This window comes from Larus michahellis, chromosome 1 (genome assembly GCF_964199755.1).
Source record: "Larus michahellis chromosome 1, bLarMic1.1, whole genome shotgun sequence".
Taxonomy (NCBI): domain Eukaryota; kingdom Metazoa; phylum Chordata; class Aves; order Charadriiformes; family Laridae; genus Larus; species Larus michahellis.
This window is the reverse complement of record NC_133896.1, coordinates 199,455,689-199,478,787: the sequence shown is the minus strand read 5'-3', so window position 1 is coordinate 199,478,787 and position 23,099 is coordinate 199,455,689. Positions and strand designations below refer to the sequence as shown.

At 43.6% G+C, this 23,099-nt stretch overlaps 1 protein-coding gene across 2 annotated transcripts in view; it reads right to left on the bottom strand.

The window, feature by feature from the left end:
* The window catches only part of FLT1 (fms related receptor tyrosine kinase 1), a 113,153-nt gene that overhangs the window by 20,558 nt on the left and 69,496 nt on the right, over positions 1 to 23,099 (bottom strand). The window contains exons 13-18 of one of the 2 annotated variants that reach the window (XM_074568532.1): positions 21,798 to 22,088; positions 16,572 to 16,718; positions 14,499 to 14,630; positions 8,565 to 8,671; positions 5,516 to 5,654; positions 466 to 570 (exon numbers count right to left, since the gene is read on the bottom strand). In XM_074568532.1, the coding sequence (XP_074424633.1) occupies positions 466 to 570; positions 5,516 to 5,654; positions 8,565 to 8,671; positions 14,499 to 14,630; positions 16,572 to 16,718; positions 21,798 to 22,088 (921 nt within the window). Of the gene's footprint in view, positions 1 to 465; positions 571 to 5,515; positions 5,655 to 8,564; positions 8,672 to 14,498; positions 14,631 to 16,571; positions 16,719 to 18,758; positions 21,635 to 21,797; positions 22,089 to 23,099 lie in introns of those variants that run through there. The other variant, XM_074568540.1, reaches the window with a different exon arrangement.

Genomic DNA, 23,099 nt, shown 5'->3' with positions numbered 1-23,099 from the left:
CAAATCGCTCCTTCTGATCCTATGAAAGTGACTCTTTCATTCTTTCTGGCATTTGAAATAGCGGAACACAATTTTTAAAAAATTTAGGCAATCAGGTAGGTTCTTACTGCATCTGAAACTTTCTCCTGTATCATGTGACAATTTATCACCTTTTTTACTGTGAATGCAATTTTTATTTCATAGTTCTGCCATTTCACTTGTAGTGGACCTGAAACTTGGTGTACACATTTTGAGGCCACAAAGAGGGGATAACATCATATATTCCTGCTTTCAACAGAATCATATTAAAAGTGGGACGTGCCAGGTTGGATGGGGCTTTGGGCAACCTGGTCTAGTGGGAGGTGTCCCTGCCCATGGCAGGGGGTTGGAACTAGATGATCTTTAAGGTCCCTTCCAACCCAAACCATTCTGTGATTCTATGATAAAAGGCATCATTTTTTCCAGCCCTGCTTTGCAGCAAGATACCTTTGAGCATTTTCACAGCAACTATTCTGCATGTTGGTGATTTCTTAATTCCAAAAGCAGATGCTTGTACCACCTTTCCAAAAGCTCCGTGTCCAAGAGACTTTCCTGTAAAGAAAATAAATTGGAGAGATACATTGTGGTAAAAAAGCAAACGGTTTCTTAGATAATGGATTGACAAATGTCGTTTACAATGAGTCTCGTGTATATTTCCAACATATAGGTGTTTTGAGGGTTTTGTGTTTTTTGGCTTTTTTAAAGAGTAAGCAGACAAAACAGAAGACAGAGTCATCGGAGGGAATAGGTGATATGATTGAAAATGATGCTAGATGAATGGAACCATTCAGTAGAGGTACGCTGGCTCCTGACCCAATTTTTTTCAGTCTAGCTCTGCCAGAGAAAGGCTTGCTCCCTTTTTCCCTGGGCACACTGCACCATGCAGCAGGCTGTGACACTGCTGCTTGTGTCTTCAACAACACAGGGCCTCTGCTCGCACACACGCTGAGCTGCAGCTTGTCACAGACTCTGGTAATTTTTACAAGTGAAATTCTTCCTTCTTGAACAAGGTGCCTTAAAATTATCTTCATTCCAGGGAGGCGGCAGCAACTTTGCATCGCAGCCCCTGGAGTACCTGCACAACCCCCTGATGCTCTTCCCTAGCAAGCCCTTGTAGGTTGAGATCATGGAGTGGTGAGAAGATGCAAATCTGTGCGAATGAGACCTTCGCCTTTGCAAAATGAGGTCTGGGGGGGATTCAGCAAGAGGGGACTTGGAATGATGAATGATGGGTTTGCTTATGGTGGCTACGATGCTTCCAGGTGTCCAAGGGCAGACATTTGTGCTGTGATATCATCATCATGCTGCTACTGAGCAGACTCAAGGAGAAGCACCCAGAGGTCCTTGGGTGAAATCAGTGGGCATCAATAAAATTCTCCAGCAGTAGAAGCTGAATGTCCACTTCCTTCATGTTCAGAACCAGGCAAGACTCCAAGTGTGCTGTTATAGCTTTTCTAGAATTCGTGACATTTTAAGCCAATCTTATGATCTTCAGAGTCTCCTTCATGATTTATTACTGTTTGCAGCAGGGAGTATTGACTACCTCTTTGACACCGTGCTCACATGGACAGGCCTGGCTGCCTCTGCCCTTCTCGAGTGGCTAGCAGAATTTTGATCAGAGAGATCTTGTCAGCGTATCAGCTAGCAATAAACTTTATTTCCAAGTAGTAACTATTCTCAGATTGCATATGTGCTTCACCTTCAGCAGAACCCAGGCACCTAAGTGAGAGATGAATCCCACTCAGACGCCCACAGGCAAAGAAGAAGAGCTGCTGTCAGTTCTAAATTAAATTAAATGGATACCACCTTTTATATGTGTATCACATTTCTAAACTGTAATTCTCAGTATGTCTGTCAGTAGAAGCAAACAGCATATGTTATCAAAGCAATGGAAATATGAAGTGGAATACGCTAAGCCAAAAAAAGCCCCAAAATTTATTTCCCCTCTAGATGTGCAAAAGTGCTGTAATTTTTGGAGGAAATAAAAACCGTGAAGAACTTAATCTACATGGCTGAAAAGCATCAAGCCTTGGTATGTGAAAGGCTTAGAGTTTGACACACAAACACAGGTGAATCAGTGTGTATTTTTGAAAAATCTACAGTCGCCTTCTTTTTCAGTTACTGCATATAGCAGGTATATAAGGGAAGGAACATTAAATTTTCAGTTTTCTTGGTAAATTATGTTCGTAGTCTTTAATGTATTGACTGTTCATGGTTTCTACTAGATGAAGTTGCAGTTTGAGGTCCTGTAAAACCCATCGTACCTTTGTTTAATCCATGGCTTTTATCTGTTTCCATCACTGTTAACTCACTTCCCACATCGAGATAACCTACTTAGTCACCACTTGGAAAACATACTGGTTAGCTCATAAAGCTACACAAAGCTGCTAACCTTTCATAAAGGAGAATGAGCACTGCAAACAACACTTCCTTCTCCAAACAGCCATTGTGATTTAATGGGAAACTGTAATAACACTTGATGTATTAGTCTTTGTTGCTCCGCTATTGTTTGTACCGTGCTAAATGTTAGGGCAGAATAAGGCTGCTTTAACTTTTCAGAGCATATATCAAACTCCACAGTTCGCAGAGTTGTGTCTATGACCCTAATGGCTTGCTCTTGCAAAAGCCCCTTATGTTGACACAGAAAGTAATTACAAAATTATTAAATGGAGCAATTAAACAGAGGAATATTAAGGCGCCCAACCATCTGAGCAGTCAGCTCGTCACAGCCCTCAAGCAGCCCCACTGGCCATGTTTGGGATAACGCTCAGGTTATGAAACGTTGCAGCGTGTACATCCAGACCAAGGAAGGAAAACGCTCTACTTTTAAATTCTCTGCGGTTGACTTTGCATTCCTGGGGCAATTCAGAACCCATTAAAGTGGACATACCCCTTATTGAAGGAGTTTTGGATCAGGAGGCTCCCGTTTCAGTCCCATTTTAGCAGGGTCCTTCAAGCGTGTGAGTTGTTGGACTGGGGCATCAGCAAAAAGCACTTTTAGACACCGCTCTCCATCTGTGTTGGAAGGCAGAGGCTCAAAGGTGTGTTTGTTTCTCGGTTCCCTTGCTGCAGTTTGAGTCATCTGGGGTTTTCCCACACATGGCTTCACATTTTCCGTTAGGTTACATACAGCAGCTCTGCACGTGGAGGAGGACGGAAAGCGCTCCACTGGGTGCCAGCGCTGTGGGCTGGCCGTGCACAGGAGGGAGCGGGGCTCGGGAAGCCGGTCACCACCGGCGTGTTTGTCATTGCACCGGAGCCATGTGGCAACACTCCCGCGGGGTCCTGCACCGCAGCGTCAGCAGTGTGTCACCTCGCATAGATTAGGAAGGTCAAGCCCAAGAGTAAGGTGAGAAAGGCGTGCTAGCTCAACACTTATGCTGGCCGGCAACGTTATCGCCGACCACTCTGACAGTGATTTATAGCACCAGCATTTTTCTGCCTACTGAAAAGATGACATTTTGCTCTTGGCCAGACTAATCTGTACTGAATGTTAATTATCCTAACTTCAGTGGTGCCCATACAAAATTTCCTATAACATCTGTAGCTCTTACAGATGAAGGGGGAGTCCTGTTGTTACAAGCATTGCATCACAGCTGTGGGCTGTATGTATGCGTGTTGGAGGAACACACAGCAAAGGAGATGTGGGCTGAAAGGAGAGACTTATTTGCAAAAGTTACAATAAATATGTATCCTGGAGGATAAGTAGGTGGCAAGAGAAAAACAGACATATCTGATGCTGGAAGGGGTTGCATTTCTCAGTAAAAATATTTTTAAAAAAACATAGAAGCACATTTTGTGTTTGTGAGACACTAATCCTCGGAGACTGCCAAGGTTACTCAAAGACTGAGCCAACTGCCATGTAAGCAGGACTTGCACTGAGCTAATCTAGCATACTGCACATACCCATTTTCTCTGAATCTGGTTCTCATTCATTGTCAGCATTCTTTATTTGTTTACACCAGTTCTTCTACTTTTAACTCATTCTCTGGTCATCATTCCTCACCTCCAGACTCCAAACACCAACCCTGCAAGATGTGGGCTTTTCCTTGGTGTTTACATTCCATTTCTGTTTGATTCTTTCCATGGGATTTACACACAAATAAAGCATTGCATAAACCAGCGATCACAACGTCTGCACATCAAGCTCTTGGTCCATTGTTGTAAGAAAACTATTTGAAGACTGAAGACACTCCAATGCAAAGCTATGTTTCAGCATTCCCGGAATTGTGTATGACAATTATAAATCACTAGCAATATATTTCAGCTGTGCTTATCCACATCTGGTCACCTTGTGACTTCTAGCAAGCGAATTAAGTGTGATCCTAATTGTATGCATGTTTTAATCACCCTCTGCCCCTGATCCCTGGAGGACAAAAGGAATCTTTACAGCTCCTAGCTAAAATGCAGAGATTTTCTAGCCCTTGCTGTACGACAAATCTAATGCATGCCTGAAAGAACAAACATCAGTACAGCAACAGTCTGAGCTTATCACTAATATTTTAATGTTGACCCTCTTACTAAAATCTGTGTGGTTTCTAGAGGGATTCCTCAACTCCAAAATCTGGTCCCTACCATCCTGCCCTTCTTGTCAACCCCACACTGGGCTAAGGAAATAAGGAGCAGTCATAAACCCATGCCTTTTGAGCATCTGTAGGTGAGCTAGCTGCAGGTTCAAAGTTTCTGTGGATATTTATTTATTTATGCGTGGACTCATGTGTCACATTCTTGCATTTTATGGTGCACCAACAAGAATGTTTATAAATCTGCACCACAGAGGGAAAACAGAGAGAGCGTGTTGGAGAGAGGAGGAAAGGGAGAAACAGCGAGGGGTACAGGGTGGACTGTGAGGACCCATTTCTGCATAGGTTTTTTACCAGGTGATCACATAACCAGGTTACAAGGGAAGAAACTCACAGTAAATGCCGAAGGTCAGGCTCCTAAGTCTAGAGAGAGAAGTATCCAAGTCAGTGGTCTGATTTGGAAGACTCCGGTTGTCCTGTTTTTATGTCATGTTTTAAGTAAACCAGTCTGCAAAAAATAGACTGCAGGATTTTTGTCTGTGTTTTAGTTTTCCTACCTGGAGTCAAAATATACATATGGAAAGTCAGGTAGACAGATTCAGTCAGTCCTAAATGCTGTAAGTCAGTCAGGGACCAGGGCACTTGGTACAGAATAGCTCACACCAAACCTGGCAGGATGTTGTGCTGCATGTCTTTCACAGAAAGAGTGGTCAGACATTGGAACAGGCTGCCCAGGGCGGTGGTGGAGTCACCATCCCTGAACGTGTTTAAGAGTCTTTTAGATGTGGTGTTAGGGGATATGGTGTAAGGGAGAACTTTGTAGAGTGGGGCTGATGGTTGGACTCGATGATCCCAAGGGTCTTTTCCAAACTAAATGATTCTATGATTGTATATTCTATGATTCTATGTCCAAAACACACCCAGCTCCTCTCATTCAATCACTGCAAACCCAACATGAAGTATCCCAATATTACCTAGTTTAAGCCTTTCCCTTGCAATCTCCCACTTGCTGGCATCATAAGGCAGACGTTCACATTGCTCATCTAAGGGGACTTCGTCAGGATCCATTATGATTGACAGGTAATGGTTGGTCTTCATTCCAGAGGAATAAGGCTAGAAAACAAATAATATGGCAAAATGAAAAAAAAGGATAAGGGTATCTGTCAGAATCTTCCTGTTTGGATCAAGGGCTCCAAGATAATTCTGCCCTCAGGGCTGCATGTTCCACAGTCCAATAGATGCTTCGGTTAAGATCCCTTTGGCTTTTTTAAATATTGCAAGACTTTTTATGTAGAAAAACCCTTGTCCTCTAGCTTTCCTTGTATGTGACATACCAGTTTCTTCAATGAAATCCATGTGGATCTATCTGTATTAACATATGGTGTTATGATACAGGCCCTCTGCACAGTCAAGAGAAATATTTTCGGCAAATGACTAAACATTGCTGATAAAAATAACTTTCCTTCATGATTGTGCAAAGCAAGATGTGGCCATATGCAACAGATGGAGTTCAACTGCCAGTGTTTGTTTTTTCCATATACCCGGCAAAGACAGGTCATATGTGGTTAGAAGTTGTGCAAGACCAGTCGTCAGGAGACTAGACATTATACATGTTTACAAATTTTCAGAATTTTTTATTTCTTTGATATAATTTCTGAGAAATTTATTGAAATTACTTGAGTTTCAAGGAATTAATAAACACCGGGACTCAAACACGTGATTTCAAACACGTAATTTCAAACACAAAATTTCAAATGAATTTGCCGGAAGTTCTGTTTCTACTGAGCGAATGGATTATTCACTTCACATGAGAAATGTAAGGAAAGATGAACCTAATTGCAAAGTTTTCTGCAGTCCGTACATTTTGAAACATATTTTCCTTCAAAGAGCACCAAGATCGCCACTCTAATTCATTGGACTTTTCTTGACACAGGAGAAAAGTCCAGTGGATTAGAGTGGTGTACTGGAGTACAGGAGTACTATAGAGAAGATATCAAGTTTGGTCTAATTTCCTGGCTATTAGCTGGAGTTTATGGAAAATCTGTTGAACTGACCCCCTCATGTTGCTTTTCCTAAACTCGTGGAAAGAGCACACAGGCACATACACAGACACACAGACAGATCTGCATATTCTTTTGTGGTTTCTTTAACTGCTCTGTGTGACTTTCAGCTTTCCTGTCCTACAGCTTGGAAATATGTCTCTAACACATGCATTTCCAGGCCTTTGCTTTAGAAGGCTATTACTAGCTGTGTATGTTTTGGTTACAAACATAACTAAAACATAACTAGACTAAAATGACAGTAGTTAATAGCTCCTGTTTCAGTTGCCTTTCACCATCCCAAATACAAAGAAGATTAATCCCAAGAAAGATTACACTGATGTTGGGGAAAAGTCAGGTGGCATAAAGCCTGGCTCCAAACAATCCCCTGACCCTGGATAGGACGTGGATAAGTGGGATATGGATAGATACAGAAGCATGTATGGTACTCCAAAAACAGCACTTCTTGATAGAGATGTGTGTACCAGACTGCTCCTACCAGTCACTTGAGAAGAGATTTTAAGTAGACCTGACCCAGAAAAAGCAATAGGGGAGTGGGAATGTACAGAGAGCTTCCTATGTTTCTTTATTCAAACGCAATGAATGCCAAATTTTTGTCACAATTAGAGATTTGAAACAACATTTTGAATGATGAAGAATTTTAAGTATATCGTTTGTCCCTGTATGTGTAACAGGCTTTAAGGAAATGCTCTCAGAGAGTATATAAACCATCTTTTTCTGTTGTGGCAACATAATTTGTGTATGAAATTTAATTTAGAGTTAATTCCAGACATAAATCCTTGAGAGTAAGGGTTTGTAACAGAAACACAGAGAAGACCCCAAACAGACTAGCTGGAAAGGCTCATCTGGAAAGAACCCTTCATATGCCGTCTAGTTCTATAGCAAGGATGATTATTTTTACTATGTTTTAACAATCTACCAAGCAAATGCCAAGTTTTGGTATAACAAATGAGAACCTCTTTGCTACTTTGAAAACTTACATTTTCCCAAGGGTTTGCAGTTATGTTATGAATTGCTTCATAACTGGTGAGCAGTCAGAACTGGTCCCACTTGCGTTGCAATTTCTCTATAGCTACAAAGTTTCTCGATGGCTTCAGCTGACCTTTAGTTTTCTTTCCCACCCAGTGTCACCTTTCAGGCTGAGTGAAGGATGGCAGACGGGTCTCAGTGCCGCTGTGGTATGGGACTGGGGGAGAGGGGGACACGCAGCCATCCCTCATCTCATGTCCTGCAGTGCACCCCATCGCCCCAATACCTCCCTTCCCTCAAACCCATCTGCTCCTGCAGGTTGCTCTGAGATCTTCCCGCACTGTGGAGGAACTGTATTTTCTGCTTATGAGAGTTGCCGTGGTTTAACCTGCACACACCAGGCAATGCAGACATGGTGCTGTCAGCAAAATGGGGCTTTAAACCATCACGGTCATCCTTGGACAAGAAGAAGGGTCAGCTGCGTGGGCAGTTAACGTTATCACGCTGATACAAGATCATCTGCTCTAGAGGCTGCACCACCAAAACTACTTCAGTAAAATATCACTTTGCAAGCGATGTAATTACACCAGACACTGTGCAAACCAGACCCCAGCGCAGTCTGTGAAGATCTGTCGTTCCCGCTCACTCAGATCTTCAAAGACATTAAGATGTCAAACCCCCACTGCTTTAAAGAGAATGGGGATGCCTCTGGTGGGAGTCAGGCATCCAAATGTTTGTGACTCTCAGGGCCTTGCCCCCACCCAGGCTTTGCTTCTTGGCTTGGTTCATACTCAGCCATGTGGGTCATGGGTCCCTGGACGCCCATCAGCAGCCCGGTGATTGCACAGGGAACAAAGGTGAGCATTAAGTGAATTAAATTAATTTTTTTTTTGTAGTCTCAGCAATCCCAGTGGTCTGGGAAAGATTTTCTAACATGAGCAAAGGTCTGGTAAGGAGAGGCAGGTGCTGCCAGGAGCTCCCTGGCCTTTCTTACCCTCTTCAGCTTGCGTATGAAGAGGGTCAACAGGAGCCAAAAAAGCGTCGCAGCCACGCAGGTACAGGTCAGGGTTATTAGCTCCAGGTTTGACCTCTCCGATGTGCCTGGGAAAATCAAGTAGCAAACATTTCAGAAAATGACCTGCGAACCAAGGCACTTTATGTTTCTTTGCCATTAAAATAACATACCAGGAAGGACCAACTTCTTTTCAATGGGCTATTAATGTCCGCTTGGACTGGCTTGCAGAGCCTGGAAAAAAACGGTCTCCCCAGCAAAGCTGTTATATTGAACACAGCAAAATTGTGTTCAATCCATCCATAAGTTTTTCAGTAAAAAGTCAGCTCTTTTTTGGGGTGCAGGAGGTGAAGTAAACCAGGTTGAGGATGGCCAGTCAGATAACAACTTCCTTTTGAGGCGGAAATTCAGCAGCAGGGTTCTTTTAGCCAAATTTTCTCTGTGTGAGAATGCGTGTGGGCCTGCTCATGCAGTTTCACGCCCACCCCCCAAGAGCAAAACCCATCTGGCCAAGCCCACATCCAAGAGAGGAGCAGAGGTCTCAGTCCCCAGCAGCCTCGGGAGGGGATGGCTCTGCTGGCCTATCCTGGGGGCCAACGTTGCTGTGTGAGAGCGGCTGATAACACTCAGGAGAAGCTCCAGGGAGGGCTTGTGCTGGTGTAGACGCTGGTGAATCCAGGTGTGACCCAGGACATGCTGCTTGGGTTTTCCTTTGATGCCTTTCCTTGGGTACAACCCACCAGCTCTCACCAAAAACCTATCTTGTGGGGAGCTGGGGGCTCCCCTGGAGGCTCGCCGTGCAGCTGGCAGCAGTCCATGAGCTCTCCTTCTCATGGCCTGGATGGACCTGGTCTGGCACCTGTGATCTCAGCTTCTGCAAAGTCTTGATCTTAATCCCCAGTGTGGCCAGAAACCTGGGGGGTAGAGCCCAGCGCTCCCTCCAACCCGCTGGTCCCCTGGCAGGCTCTGCGCCTTCAGGTCTCCTGCCAGTCACACCAGCAGCACGGGGACAAGCTCCCCAACCGGGACATGGGACCCTCTCTAGGGGACCCATCAGCACCTTCCAGAACCCAGCTGGTGGGGAGCTGGGAGAACTCTCCAAACCAGGGAACAGATTAAGCACAGAAAGGGAAAAACAAAAACAACAACAACAACTGAAAACGAAGCAGCAAGAAAACATGAACATTAGAAATCTGGAGAGGATTAAAGGCCACTGACAGATCTTAAAAAAAAGACAAAATAAAATTCACTTCAGACTGCTACTTAGGGACTCATAAAATGGTTTCAGAGCAGTCTGTTTTGCAAATACTGTGATCGTGTCAAAATACCATGCTTCCCACAATATGTTTTCCATCTGATTGGTAGCAAATGCAAGAAAAAAAGAACCCAAACCCTTATTCTCTGCCTCTTATTCTGATAGACCCTCCAGAGAGAGAAAATAAGAGGACAAGAAGGAGCAATTCTGAACATGATTTCACAGTGGTTTCATCAACTGCACTTGCAGCAGCTTCAGACGCTGGGCAGCTCGGTGCTACTCCTGGCACATGAAAAAGGGGTGATCGATGTCTCAATGGTGGGCTTACCAGGTAATCCAGAGGGATGTGCTGCCTTGTTTTAAGTAAGGCTTTGTTCAGAGCTTGAATTTCTTCTTGTAGTTGTGGCTTAAGCAGCTTAATATCTTCCCTCTCTAAAGGTGATAATCAGATTTGTGTTCGTACCCTATAGATTCCTCCAGTATGTCCATTCTGGAGCTTTGAGAATACAGTTCATTGAAGAAAAATACGACTGCAACTACAAATGGAGATATAAAGTATCTATTTCTCCAAAATGCCAAGAGTGTTAATTTTTCTTAAGTATTTTTTAAAGGCTTGATTTAGATAGGGGTCATAATGATGGCATAAATGATACAGCCTAATGCAGCTTGCCCATCCTCTAGCATCAGACTTTCCTTTTACGTATGGATACTCTCCTCTTGCTTCTGAGCTGCACCCGTGCAGATGGCGAGTAATAGTTTCTGACATTTATTCAGCAAAACCTGGAGGGGCTGAAGGTTCATTTGTTGCCGCTGCTCCATATGGCAGGACTCAGAAAAGCCATGAGGCATCCTACAGCCCATCCTGGCGTGGAAGGCAGCAATTCCCTAACCACTACTGTATGCTGCCCAGGAGTTAGCGAAGAGACATGAAGGTGATGTTTTTGAAATGTCGAAGTGAATTTAGGCAATCAGAAAGCGTTTCTCCAGGCTGGGGTTGGGCTGGATTCCTCGTCTTGCTAAAAGCCTTGCAGCCAGAGCTGGCTGAGTGCCTCTCAGCTGGGTAGGAAAAGGTCTGATTTGAGGCAGAACGGGCAGGAACACTCAGAAGAGGGCTTAGGATGAGCAGAGTTTGGAGGTGCTGTAAGCAGGACCAAATCCCTCTCTCTGCCCAGTGGCCTGAGATTTCTGGCTCCCCCTTACCCCTGTCCCAGACCTTTACTCCCCAGACATCTCATTAGACACAGACTTTCTGCCATGTGCTGTTTTGCCCCATCCTCGTGACTCTCTTCAGCAGGTAGCAGTCCCCTTCTTGCCCAGAGCCCTTCTGAAAGTCCCCCTGCACCATCCCGTGCCCCTTCAGTGCTGCAGAGGGGTGAGGAGAGAGCGACTGAAGAAGTGCCACTGGCAGCAGCTTTTCTCTCTCAGCAGCTACAAGAGCCACCAGGATGGTGCAGGCATGCAGGGACGACAGCCGGGACTAATGCACTGACCCCTCCAGGAATGAGCTCAGGCCATGGGCTGGCGTAGGCTCTGTCGTTAGGATTTCAGCTCCGAACATCGAGGTGCAGCTCTGTGTCAGGTGTCAACCAGGGGAAAAGCAATGCCTGGGGCACCAACACCACTCTGCTGGACCCAAAGCGTCCCTCACCCCTAGATCAATGTGATCTACCCTGCTTCATCCATGTGATCCCATGATCACAGCAGTGCAGCACTGGGATAGGTGCTCAGAGATGCTGAGGAATTTCCATCCTTAGAGGTTTTCATGACCTGGCCAGACAAAGCCATCACTGACTGGAGGTAGTGTTTGTGATGAACTAGAAACCTCCATGACTTTCTTTGGTCGTCCCCTGAAGTAACAAGAGTATAAGTGTCCCCTGATATTCACCTTTTCTCTTACACCCATGCACATAACCCAGGCTGAATGTCATTCAGTAGCCAAGGGGATTCCAGTTAAACTTCATGGAAACATTCCTGATGACTTCAGAGTCAGTGACCCAAAAGGCACAACAACTTTTTGAGATACAAAGTCAGAAAGGCAGATAGATAGAAAACCAGACAGCTATTTAAAAAGCAAACACCCTTTTCATAGTGTTGGAATAGTCCAATGAATGCTTAATAAATGAGAGATTTTCCTTTCTCATCAGCAGGGATCACTTCAAGTTATCAACATCGGCTTTAAGTCAGTGCGTGTTCCTGTATTCATTTGCTTGTTATACGTCTGGATTTCAGTGAGCATGAACTGTAAAAGGTGCTCCTTCCTTCAGCAACACATCCCCTTCAAATGGTGCAGCACATCTGCAACGAGCAGCTGTATCGCTGGCTGCGGCTGAGGGGGGGTGCGAGGGTCCCCAGGAGGAGAAGCAGGGCAAGGCTTTCATGGCAAGTGGCCCACTCTACAAATGGGGCAGACGGGTGTCCCCCCCAGGGAGAGCTGCCCAAGACAGCCCGTGTTCCCCCCGTGCCCACCAGCTTGTGTCCCCAGGTTTTTAGGGACACAGTCCCCTCCGCCTGCTGGGCGCTCTGGCGGCCATTTGCTGTTCCTGTTCAGCCCTTGCAGGTTCTCTGCCTCTTCAGTTCCTCAGCCGAGAGCAAGCGGACAGTTTGCTCTGACATGTCCACAAAAGCAGCCCCTTTCCTTCTCAGACAACCCGGCAAAAAGGGTTTCCAAACCAAACATGGGCTGTGATTATTTAAAGACGGCCCTTGAATTTCACCATCCATTCATCCATCTCGGATATAAAAATAACACATTGTTTTATCTGCGAGTATAAGAATGTTTTTTCAGAGGAAATAAAGAGAGCAGACAGTTTCCTTCCTGACTCATTCACAAACTGCTCTTCCAATCTGCTAAACACAGCCATCCACATGAGGCGTTGCTCTGCTCCCTTTGATCGGCAGCCTCACGCTCCGAGAGCTGCCGGGATGGAGGGAAGGCTTTGGTGCTCACAGTGGCAGTCGCACGGTCTGTACTTCTCAGAAAGACAGGCAAGTGGCAAAGCCCACTTTTGAGAACCCTGCATTTAAGCCACATTTAAGCCCTGATCTGATCCCTCCAGGCTCAGGGATGGGGTGGGAGGCTGCTGTTCCCTGGGAGAGGGACAGACACTCTGGTGTGACTGAAAAAACCTCCAGTGATGTCCCTTCAGGCAGTAGGAAGAGAGAGCGTGGAAAGACATTTTCCTTGACCATACTAGTCTCTCTTTTTCTCATGCAGTCGCAAAGCTATACATTTTAATATGGTAGACTTCATCCCCTACTTATCAAAGAGTTCCCATAGGATTCACACAAGAGCATTGCCAGTGGTCCCCCAGGACATGTAACCAGAGAAGCTTCCAAAGACTTCCTGGTTGCTGTCTTTCCTCTTCTCTGGATCATGGACAAGGAGATACGACTTCCTAGAAGCCATCGGACAGAATGCTTGTGGTTGTAATAAATAGCCAAGACACGATGATGTTAAAAATCAATACAATAATTAATTATATTGTCCAAGTCCATCAATTAGTAGGATGCATTGGACAGCAAGTACTTAGGCACAAAGTATTCTTTTAGCTATGAGAGCAGCCATAAAAACCTTAGCATTATTTATAAGGAGAGGGGTGTTTTTAACTCCTTGATTACACCACTTAGGCCAGCCCACGTGTACATATATTTATCCCTGACCTTTTAAAGCAAAAAACGTCGTTGTATTATCAAAGAAGACCATTAACTGAGACTGCTAACACACTTGTGGCAGAAAATCAATGGTCTTCTGCTGTAGGGGAGTATTCACTCAGTAGCATTCAGATACATTTAGTAATTGTATGAAAACGTCCACAAAGATATAATCCCTGCCTGAGAGACCTGGTGGTAGTCAAACAGTCTTCTATAAAGAGAAACTAAATGCATTAAGGACTATTTACTTAACACATGAGATCAATAAGATAGGTTATGTCAAATTCAATTCATACATGGCACTGACTTACATGGAGAATGTCAACCAGTTCTCCTAACTCATAATATACGAACAAAAAGGGTATTCAATGAAACTGAAAAGTCACTGAATAACACTTATTTTTATGCAATGTAAAATTACTTGACAGAAGTCATTGCCACAGACCTAAGTCAAGCTTGGCAGAAGGCAGAATGATGCTGGGTATTTAAATGAATAGCAAAATATCTCAAGTAATGGTTACAGAAATAACTAGAACATACTTAGTTCTTACAAGTACCTTTGAAAAACGCATGTGTAGCTATTGCTAGGCTAAAATCTTCTAGTCCAATCTGGCAGTTCACTTTACATTGAAAATAAACAAATGAAAATATCCCAGGCCTCTAATTTCTTTGGAATTAACCTGAAATGGGAAAATGAGTGGGTAGGAGTGTTCCTTATTCTGTTTTTTGTTTGTTTTGATGATACTAAATTTACATTTGTCTTCTACCCTGACCTGATCTTTGTTGGGTTGAAGCAATTCTTCTTTTTAGGTCAGTGTAAACATGCTCTGAGTTAGCATTTCCTGCTAGGCTTCCTTTCCAACCTGGTACACTTCCCTTGCTAGGATTTCCTTCAAATTGCTGCCTTCAGAGATCACCGCATGAGCCCTGAGCCGTACCCCCACCCTTCCAGCCTGAGTAGGAACATCACCCTGGCAAGCTTGCTCTTCCCATTTCATGTCGTGCTTTACCTTGTACCGTGACGTATGCCGCACTCTCCACGGACCCTTTTAAGTTGGTGGCTATACACTGGTAAAGTCCTTCATCCTCCTCTTTTACTCTTTCAATAAACAGCATTCGGCTTCCGGGCCCTAAAATTATTCCTGTGAAACGAAATATTTTGCAATAAGAGGGAGCCAGGATATAAACAAAACCAGGCCCTTGTGTAATAATATCTGCTTCAAGTTCTTCTCAAAAGAAATCTGAGCCACAGACTGAACAGCACAATGTTATCTGCAGGAAAGCCAAATATACTTGGATGTTTTGGAAATCTTTTGGAAATCAGTGTTTACAAAGCACTTGCGTTGAGTGAAAAAGCTCAGCCTAAGGGAACGATCCTGGGAGCACTTGGTATCATATATATTGATTAGCACTGTGCCTAGACGTTCATGCAAATAAGTTCTTCAGCGCGTCTCCAACTTTGGAAAATGGGTGGTGTGGTTACTTAACCACTACACTTACAGGCTCAGGTCCACACCGGAAGCAGCTCAAGCTCAGAGTACTTCCAAGAACCAACTCCATAAGTCCACACTGGCCTTATGGGCAGCAGAATTGCTCCAAGTCCCACTTGTCCATGTGGTATGGGACAATGAGCCCCTTCTCAGAAGAACCCCAGCCAGTGCAAAGAGAGGTCCCGTGAGGTATACCCTAAAACACAGGAGTTATCTGAAGTTTTCAACACCTTGTGTATTCCAGCTGGGTCAACCCAGAAGCCAGCCTGGGCAATACTCCAGCAAGAGAGGAAATGGCAGGGAGCAGATTTGGCCTCAGGACTGTCATTAAGGCACTGTATGGCCAGGAAACGGGCAGTCAAGTGGACACTTGTGTGTTTGGCTCCATCAGAACTACTGTTCTGTCAAAATGTACTGTTCCCACCATCTATTTCAGGCACCTAACTGAAGTGCTCTGACCTACCCTCTACAGACATCTTCCTGGCTCCTAACCTCATGTGTTGCATTACACCCTAGATACACAACACATTTTAGAAGACAATAGGACACATTACAACCATGTGGTCACTGTAAAGCTTCATGGAATCTGGCTCTAGATTAAGTTTGGTGCCTTTGCTGCAAGTCTGCAAGTGCTTATAACTCATTTTGAGAAATCCTCAGAGTTATTCCCTGTTGCTTTTATTCATGTTACGCTGATTACCAATAATGCAGGACAGAACCTCAAACACCAACTTCCTAAAATGTTGTTATTGAACTACACTTGGGATCCAAGTTCCTACAGACAAAGCCTCCTTGAACATTTTTGCTGAGCCTGTAACGCTAGATCATTGTGTGCTTTGGATCCAAACGTGGATGAATTCCCATAAGAAAGGTTTTGCCTTCTATCGGAATGATCCTGAGATCATTCTCAGATCCAGATGATCTGAAATCTCCAAGGAGCACTTTCGTGATCTCTGTGCCATCAGAGCTGGATATGAGCCTCAGTTGATCTTTCAAGCCACATTCCGGATACAGCAGTAAAACATCTCCCAGAGTTTTCCTGTAGCTGCAGCATGCCACCTGGGAAGCTGTTCCTTTCTACTCCATGAGACCTGGATTCCTCCGCTGCCAGCAGATGCATTTTGGTTTTGTTGACCCCAGATACAGAATTAGTCTGGCAGTTAGGTTGTCAATCAAGAACAGACTTTGCATGCCTGACCACAGACTCCCTGTGGTACTCCTATGCACATCATGCAAGCTTGGTTTCCCCCTACCTAGCTGTACACCAACCAAGACACCTGATCCTTAGGCTCCCTCTATAGTAAACGGAGAGAAATATTTTTTTCTGGAGATGACTCTTCTCAGATGCAAATTGAGAGCTGTATTTTCCCCACTGGCTCCATAGAAGCCCGTTGTGCCTACACCTCCAGCCTGGCTGGGGTTTTGGAGTGAGACAAAATAACCCGGAGCACCCGTGCTTCTCTGCCTTGTAACAGCTGGGCAATTCTCCTTCCTTATGTCTGGGTACCGATGCCAAGGACTCTGCGAATGGCTAAGGCAGACAGGGCACAATAAAAAAGCTGTAAAAGGTAGGCGAGTACACAGAGCTCTCACCTGATTCTTGCTGTATTTCCTCATGGTTTTTAAACCAGGATATCTGGGGCTCGGGGATGCCACGAACCTGGCACTCCAGCATGGCCGAGTTACTGGTGTTCACTGTCTGATCCATAAGGTGCCGCAGGAGGGCTGGTGCCTCTTGAGCTACAAGACAAAACAACACCTCCGTTTTACATTCCTGTGACTGTGGGGGCTTAATTATCTTCCCTACCAGCATTTTACTGATGTAAACAGCTATGGATGTTCTACCAAGTTCATTGTTCATAGATTCTATTTACCATTCCAGTTTGTTTAAGAGCGTTTGATGTGTGCAGAAAACTCTCGTTACTCAGCGAAAGGAGGTTATGATGACCAGTGGAGACCCAGTGATGACATTGTTTAAAAGATTTCCTCAGTTCCATTACCAACCACGTTTGTTTATTGAAAGCAACGAGTTTCCATGAAAGCTCAGAGTTTGGCATCATCAGAAGAAACAAACTGTGACACCAAGGTTTTTAACAATCATCAGGACACCCTCGTAGCAGAATATCTTTGCATCACTGATAGCCCCGCACAGTTCTGTACACCACAATACCTGCCAAAGTGACTTTTTTTAAAGAGTACAGTTACAAATTGTATTCAGTAAACTCACATAATCTAAAACCAGAAACCATAAGCACAAAAGCATTGCGTTACATGTCCCAAAGTCTTCATAAATTCTTCCACTTTTGTGTTTCACATATTTGGCTGAACACAACAAGGCCTGGCCAAACCACACCGCAGCCCGCCTGCCAAAACTGAGTTGGTGAGAAATGCGCCCGTGTCCTCCAGCAGCCCACAGATGCTGGAAACCCTGACGGCAGGGGCCGAAGCCGAGTGCTAGCAAGCCACACAGCATAGCAATACCACTCCTGTTTTATCTACTGAAATTCGTACAAAGGCAAGGTAATAAAACACATTTCCATGACAGTCAGTGACAATGTGTATTGGAAGCACATCTCATCTGGTCTGCTTCTGCTCTCAGAAGGGCATTTCAAAAACACTCTGTAAACGCCATGTTAAAGTCATCCCTGAAAGAAGCAAAACAACAAATCTTCCCCATCCTCATTTCAACCCTTTGCCACTCCTTCCTTCATTCTTTGCAGAGCTGAAGGCTGTTCTGACAAAGATCAAGATATATGCGACGTTTATGCACATTATATGGCAACATCTTTCTATCACATTTGCAACTCTCACATGATCCTTTTTGGTCCCTTCAAAGTAGTGATGGAGAATCCAGGGAGCTCCTGAGCAATCTCACAGATGCAAAAGCTCTGCAGATTCCCTTGAATTCCCCAGTCTTGCATGAACTGATTATTTGTAATATTTCTCTTCATTGATAACTGCCAGGATCAGCAGTTGCTAACATAATAAGACACACATTACAAAATATGAAACAAACCAAAATAAAACAAGGCAAAACCCAACCCTTGGTATATATTTTCTTTTGGATTGCAGTAGATAACAATACAGCAAGTATAATATCAGCTGAATTTCTGACACTCTGGGTTTGGAAAATTATACTCTAGTCTTTCAGAAAAACCAACTGTCAGACATTTTCATCTTCACAATTATTCTGTTACCAGCTGTACATAAAAAACTCTTCAGAAAAATTAAGCACTTAGGTACCACCAGCTTATGCAGTGTGCATGAACCCCACAGTACTAAAAGCACTTTTAAAGTAGGCTATCTTTGCTATGCTCTTACCCCTTGAAATTAATTCCAGCATAGTCATGACCCTGCAATGATCAGTTTGGGCTTTTCTGAGCTGCAAGTCTGTAATTTCCACAGGCAATGCTATTTTTTGTTTACAGTGTAGTACACAATCTGTTCTCTCTTCCCAAACAGTAATGCTCATAAGAGAGGCTGTAAAGTAAAATCTTCATCAAATACCTACACAATGACATGGTCAACAATATTTGCCTGGCAGCCAAGAAGACTGCCCTCTTCTCACTGGTATCTCACCTCAGTTTTTACAGAGTTATCATTTTTCACAACACACGCTGCCTATGAACAGTCACCGTCTGACACATGTCTGTGTACCCAGGCTGAGAAGAGCTCCCCAGTTCACATTTATCAGTGGTCCCTGATGGACACCCGAGCCCAGACATCCAAAATGAAGGCAGACAAGATGACACAACAAAGGCAAACCACACATTCAGTGAGTTATTTGTGATTAATTTTAATTTTTTTATAGCCATACACTAAAGATGGGTTTTCATATTACGAAAAGCTTTTTTGCTTAAAACTTAAGTCACCATTCATATACTTTCAATAATTTCTCTGCTGCAGTCAGCTGTTTTTTCAAGGACATGGTCAACCTGAGGATTATCCTCTTTTGCAACCCCCCCCCATTTTCTTCTGTTCATTTTTGCAGTGAAGCCAAGGGGGGCAGTTTCCAACACCCGGCTCTGCTCACTCCAAAGCCGAGGGGCTGCCCTGGCCACCAGCACAGCCACTGCAGGGCTCAGCGCCCAGGGCAGCCCCCACGGGCTCATCCCCAGCCCTTGTGCCTGCCCGCAAGCGCTGCCTGGCCGGACCAAACTCTGCTCTCAGTGTCCCCGAGGAACTTCATTGTAGGCAGAGTTTGGCCCAGGGGAGCGACAGGGGAGAAGGGGACGCTGGTGTCAGAACACTCAGCCCACCCGAGGGTGGTAAAGGAGGGAAAATTTGCATTTCCAAAAGCAAACAATGGCGAACAAGGGGGAAACATTACAATTAGTTCATTTTGGGGTATACTTTTGCATTCCATCCATTTTTGCCCTTTGTTATGATTACGTTGTCTGTTCACTTATTTTTATTAATCAGTACAAAAATATAAATACAAGCTTTAATTTTAACACTTAAAAAAAAAAAAAAGAAGAAATATAATTCACACCTTTCTCCCTAAATAATATATTACACAACAGAAAGCAAAGAAACTCCCCAAACCGATGAGATTCTCCAGTCATCTGAGGACATCAAAAGTGACATCAGTAGTTTTTATCTGGCCCCCAAGACCTGCTTTCCTCAAATGTTTCCAGTGAGGTTTCTCTGTGCCTCCCAACACGGGCAGCCACATCGGGATGTTACGACATCCGTGCACAGCGTGGCCCCCCGAGGTCTGGTTGAGACCAGGCTGGCAGGACGTCCACCCAGCAGTGATACACATCATCGCGATTCACAACAATTTCACAGAGGAACAGTCTAATCGCCACATCTCTTTTTTTTTTCTTGACCCAAACTCATATTGCCTGGCAACTGGCTGCTACAAGTCATCACACTCCGGCTCACAAGGCCATGGAAAATTCATAACGTCCTGTCATCACCGCCCACCTTGCCATCAAATGTCTTCTCACAAAACAGCCTCATAAAAAAGGGGATTCTGTATTGTAATTCTTTTGAAGACTTGCAAATGCTACAGAGCGCACTTGCCCCATTTTTCAGCAGTCACCAATGATTTCGCTTGCTTTTTAGGCATATTTTAGAAAAAAAAAGAGACCCAGGTCCCTTTGCAAGAGCACATTGTTTCTGGAAGCCATCACACTAATAATGAACAAAAGAGCTACTGTATACAAGCAGGCTATAGGTGACATTTCAAGATATAAATGATTATTCTCTTCTTTACTCTGACAACTTCCAGGTTATCAATTGTTTCCTAAGCATTTTAGGCTCCATGAAACTGGCATTACGGGGAAATGCTATTGTTTACCCTTTCACACTTGACAAAAGCAATTCCCACGTGAAAGACAAGTTTAGCCGTGGGACACAGTCTCGACACCTAAAGGAGGAAATAGCCTGGTGAGTTCCCAAGCGCAAGAAACTGTCATGTTGTCACCCTCTATTTTAAAAGCACAGCCACTTTGTTCCTTTGCTGTAGCTATTTTGGTCACTACGGCCTGTTTTGTTATGGTTTATGTAAATGCTATATAAATGATCAATCATAAATGTAACCAAAAATAATAAAAGCTATGTATTGTAAAAAAATAAAGTTATCAGATCTATTAAAAATAGCAACTTCTTCCTTATACAGAATTTATAATACACAGAAACATCTCATAGCAAAATCAGGTCGAAGGAAAAAAAAGGGGAAACGCTCACAAGGAAGTTTTATGTTGCCCTTAATTCTCCTTCAGCAGTTTGACTGGTTCTTAATCCCCATAATAAATCCAATTGTCACTTGCATCCCAAAAGCAATGAATATTTTTAATGGCTTCAATTTTGAATTTGTGATTTTAAAAACATATTAAAGAACTCACTGTGCTGGCTGCAACCTTGTCAGTCATGTTAGTGTAATATTTCTCATTTAATAAAATAATTACAACATTACAAATTCCTGTATCTTCAGGCCAAGAGCAACATTCACCCTTTTATCAGTAGCTTTTTACATTAGTGCAGAACTGACTTTAAAAATTGACCAACACAGCAACTGGAAGTCTACCTGGATTTATTTGGAGAAACACGGTTCACGTCTGTCAGTTTTAAAATCGTCATTATTATAAATGATATGATTGGTCTGTGCATTATATCAACATTTTTATTTCTTCCCTGCATACTTCCTTTAGAAGATACTTTTTAAGATTAATGTACTTTAGTGTAGAAAATAATTTCAAATAAATAAGCATTAGAACTTGCTCAGCAGGTAATATTTATAAGTCCATCAAGATCAGATTAAAATAAAAAATATATAGTCCAGTCAATCTCAAACTGAATTGTGCTCATTCTGCACATTCAAGTTAACTTATTAAATGTCCATTGTTGACTGAAAACAGCAGTTTTTAAAGTTAATCAGTTTATTCAGCTTTGACAGTTTTGACGAGGCCGATATCAAAGTGGAAGAAAAGATTGATCCAAAGTTTTCCTTATCGCTCAGTAGGAGACAGCAAGAGAAAAAATAACAACATGCAAAATGTAGCACAGGGGATCTTCCAAACCCCAGCTTCCACGTGCCTTGTCAAAGCAGAAAACACCCGTCTGAACTCAACCGGAAGCTCATGCGTTATGATTTTGTTTGCTATTCCTCCTACGTCCAACCCATGGGGGAATGTGCACCACCTCAGGGCCTGAAAGGTAGCAACAGTAATAAAAAATCAAGATGATATGAGACACCTGTTACTGTTTAATGAGTCCTTTAATGTTTTACATTGCTTTGTGTTGTACAATCATTCCTTGTGCTTTTATATTTGAGGATCCGAGAGTAAACAGCCTTTTTGTTGCAGTGCTCACCTCTGATTGTAACGTCTTTCTTTTGAAGCACTTCTTTCCCCGTGTATATGTTCCTTGCTCGGCAGGCATAGGTGCCCGAGTGTGCCAGGGAAACGTTCTTGATGGTCAGAGTGAGGGTGATGGAGTACTCCTTGTTGAGAGATCTTTTTGCTTTCGTTTGATTGTTGACTGTCCTCGGTAAAATCCAGGCAATGTCTTTGTACAGGAACTTGTTGGCCGAACAGGACAAGATCAAATTCTCTCCTTCGATGGGCATTTTTTCCAAACTAACATGGAATCCACTCGGTACATCTGTCAAAAATCAAGAACACTTTTTAGTTTATACGAAATGAATGAGCCAAAATTAACGGGGCGTATATTTTCCCCTTTATCAGGAAGCCTTTGAACTAATCGATGTCCTTGTCTTCCTGCTGAAGTCTCTAATCTTTCCTTTCATATGCTAGGCTCCAACTATTCTTATAATTTGTCTTGGAGCTACGAGACACTTGGGCTCAGGCATCAGTTAGTGTAAACTGAAGCTGCTCTTGGAAGTATTGAGTTTGTAGAAATGTTATGCCCAGTTAAGACAGACTGGGGCAGGGTACCAAAAGCAGAATTATTTAAAGACAGCACAGTGGGACTATGAAAAAGGAGTAAAACTCTGATCTCAGTTCCAGTTTGTGAACTGCATGAGAGAAAATGAATCTCAAGGGGACAGCAGAAAAATACTGCAGTTCATCAGGCTAGGTTATATTGTTTTCTTGTTATTCATGAGTATTCAGACAAATCATGTCTCTTTCTCAAAAATGCTTCAAATCCTGAGAAATTACTGAATCTGTGATTACACGCCTGACATTTCCCTTGGAACAGAGGTGTTTGCCTGCCATGCATTTAAAGCTTGTCAGGCACCCAAAAGGAGAGCAGAAACAGCACCTGCTGGCCTGGGTGGCCAGCCATGTGTGGGCAGCACTAGGGTGAAGATCGCTCTTTTCAGGCTGCTTGGCATTAAACATAAGTGAACAATATTTCCACCTGAGAGAAATCAAGTATCACTGCACTAACCATTTACTAAATCTTAAGTTTTCACAAGGAATTTTCATAGCTGGTAGTTCAGGTAGGAATAATTTAGCTACGAATGTAAAAAGACACACTTGAAAAAGTCGTGTTTGCCGTTCATTGTAACTTTACTGCAGCTTCATCCACCTGGGGAGCAGCACAGACCCGTGGTGGTGCTGACTGCCTCCGCCTGGGGTTCATCTCTCCAGCGAGGGAGAATTATGCCACTGGCTTCAGTGAAAGTTCCTGAGAGAAAGCACTTCCAAG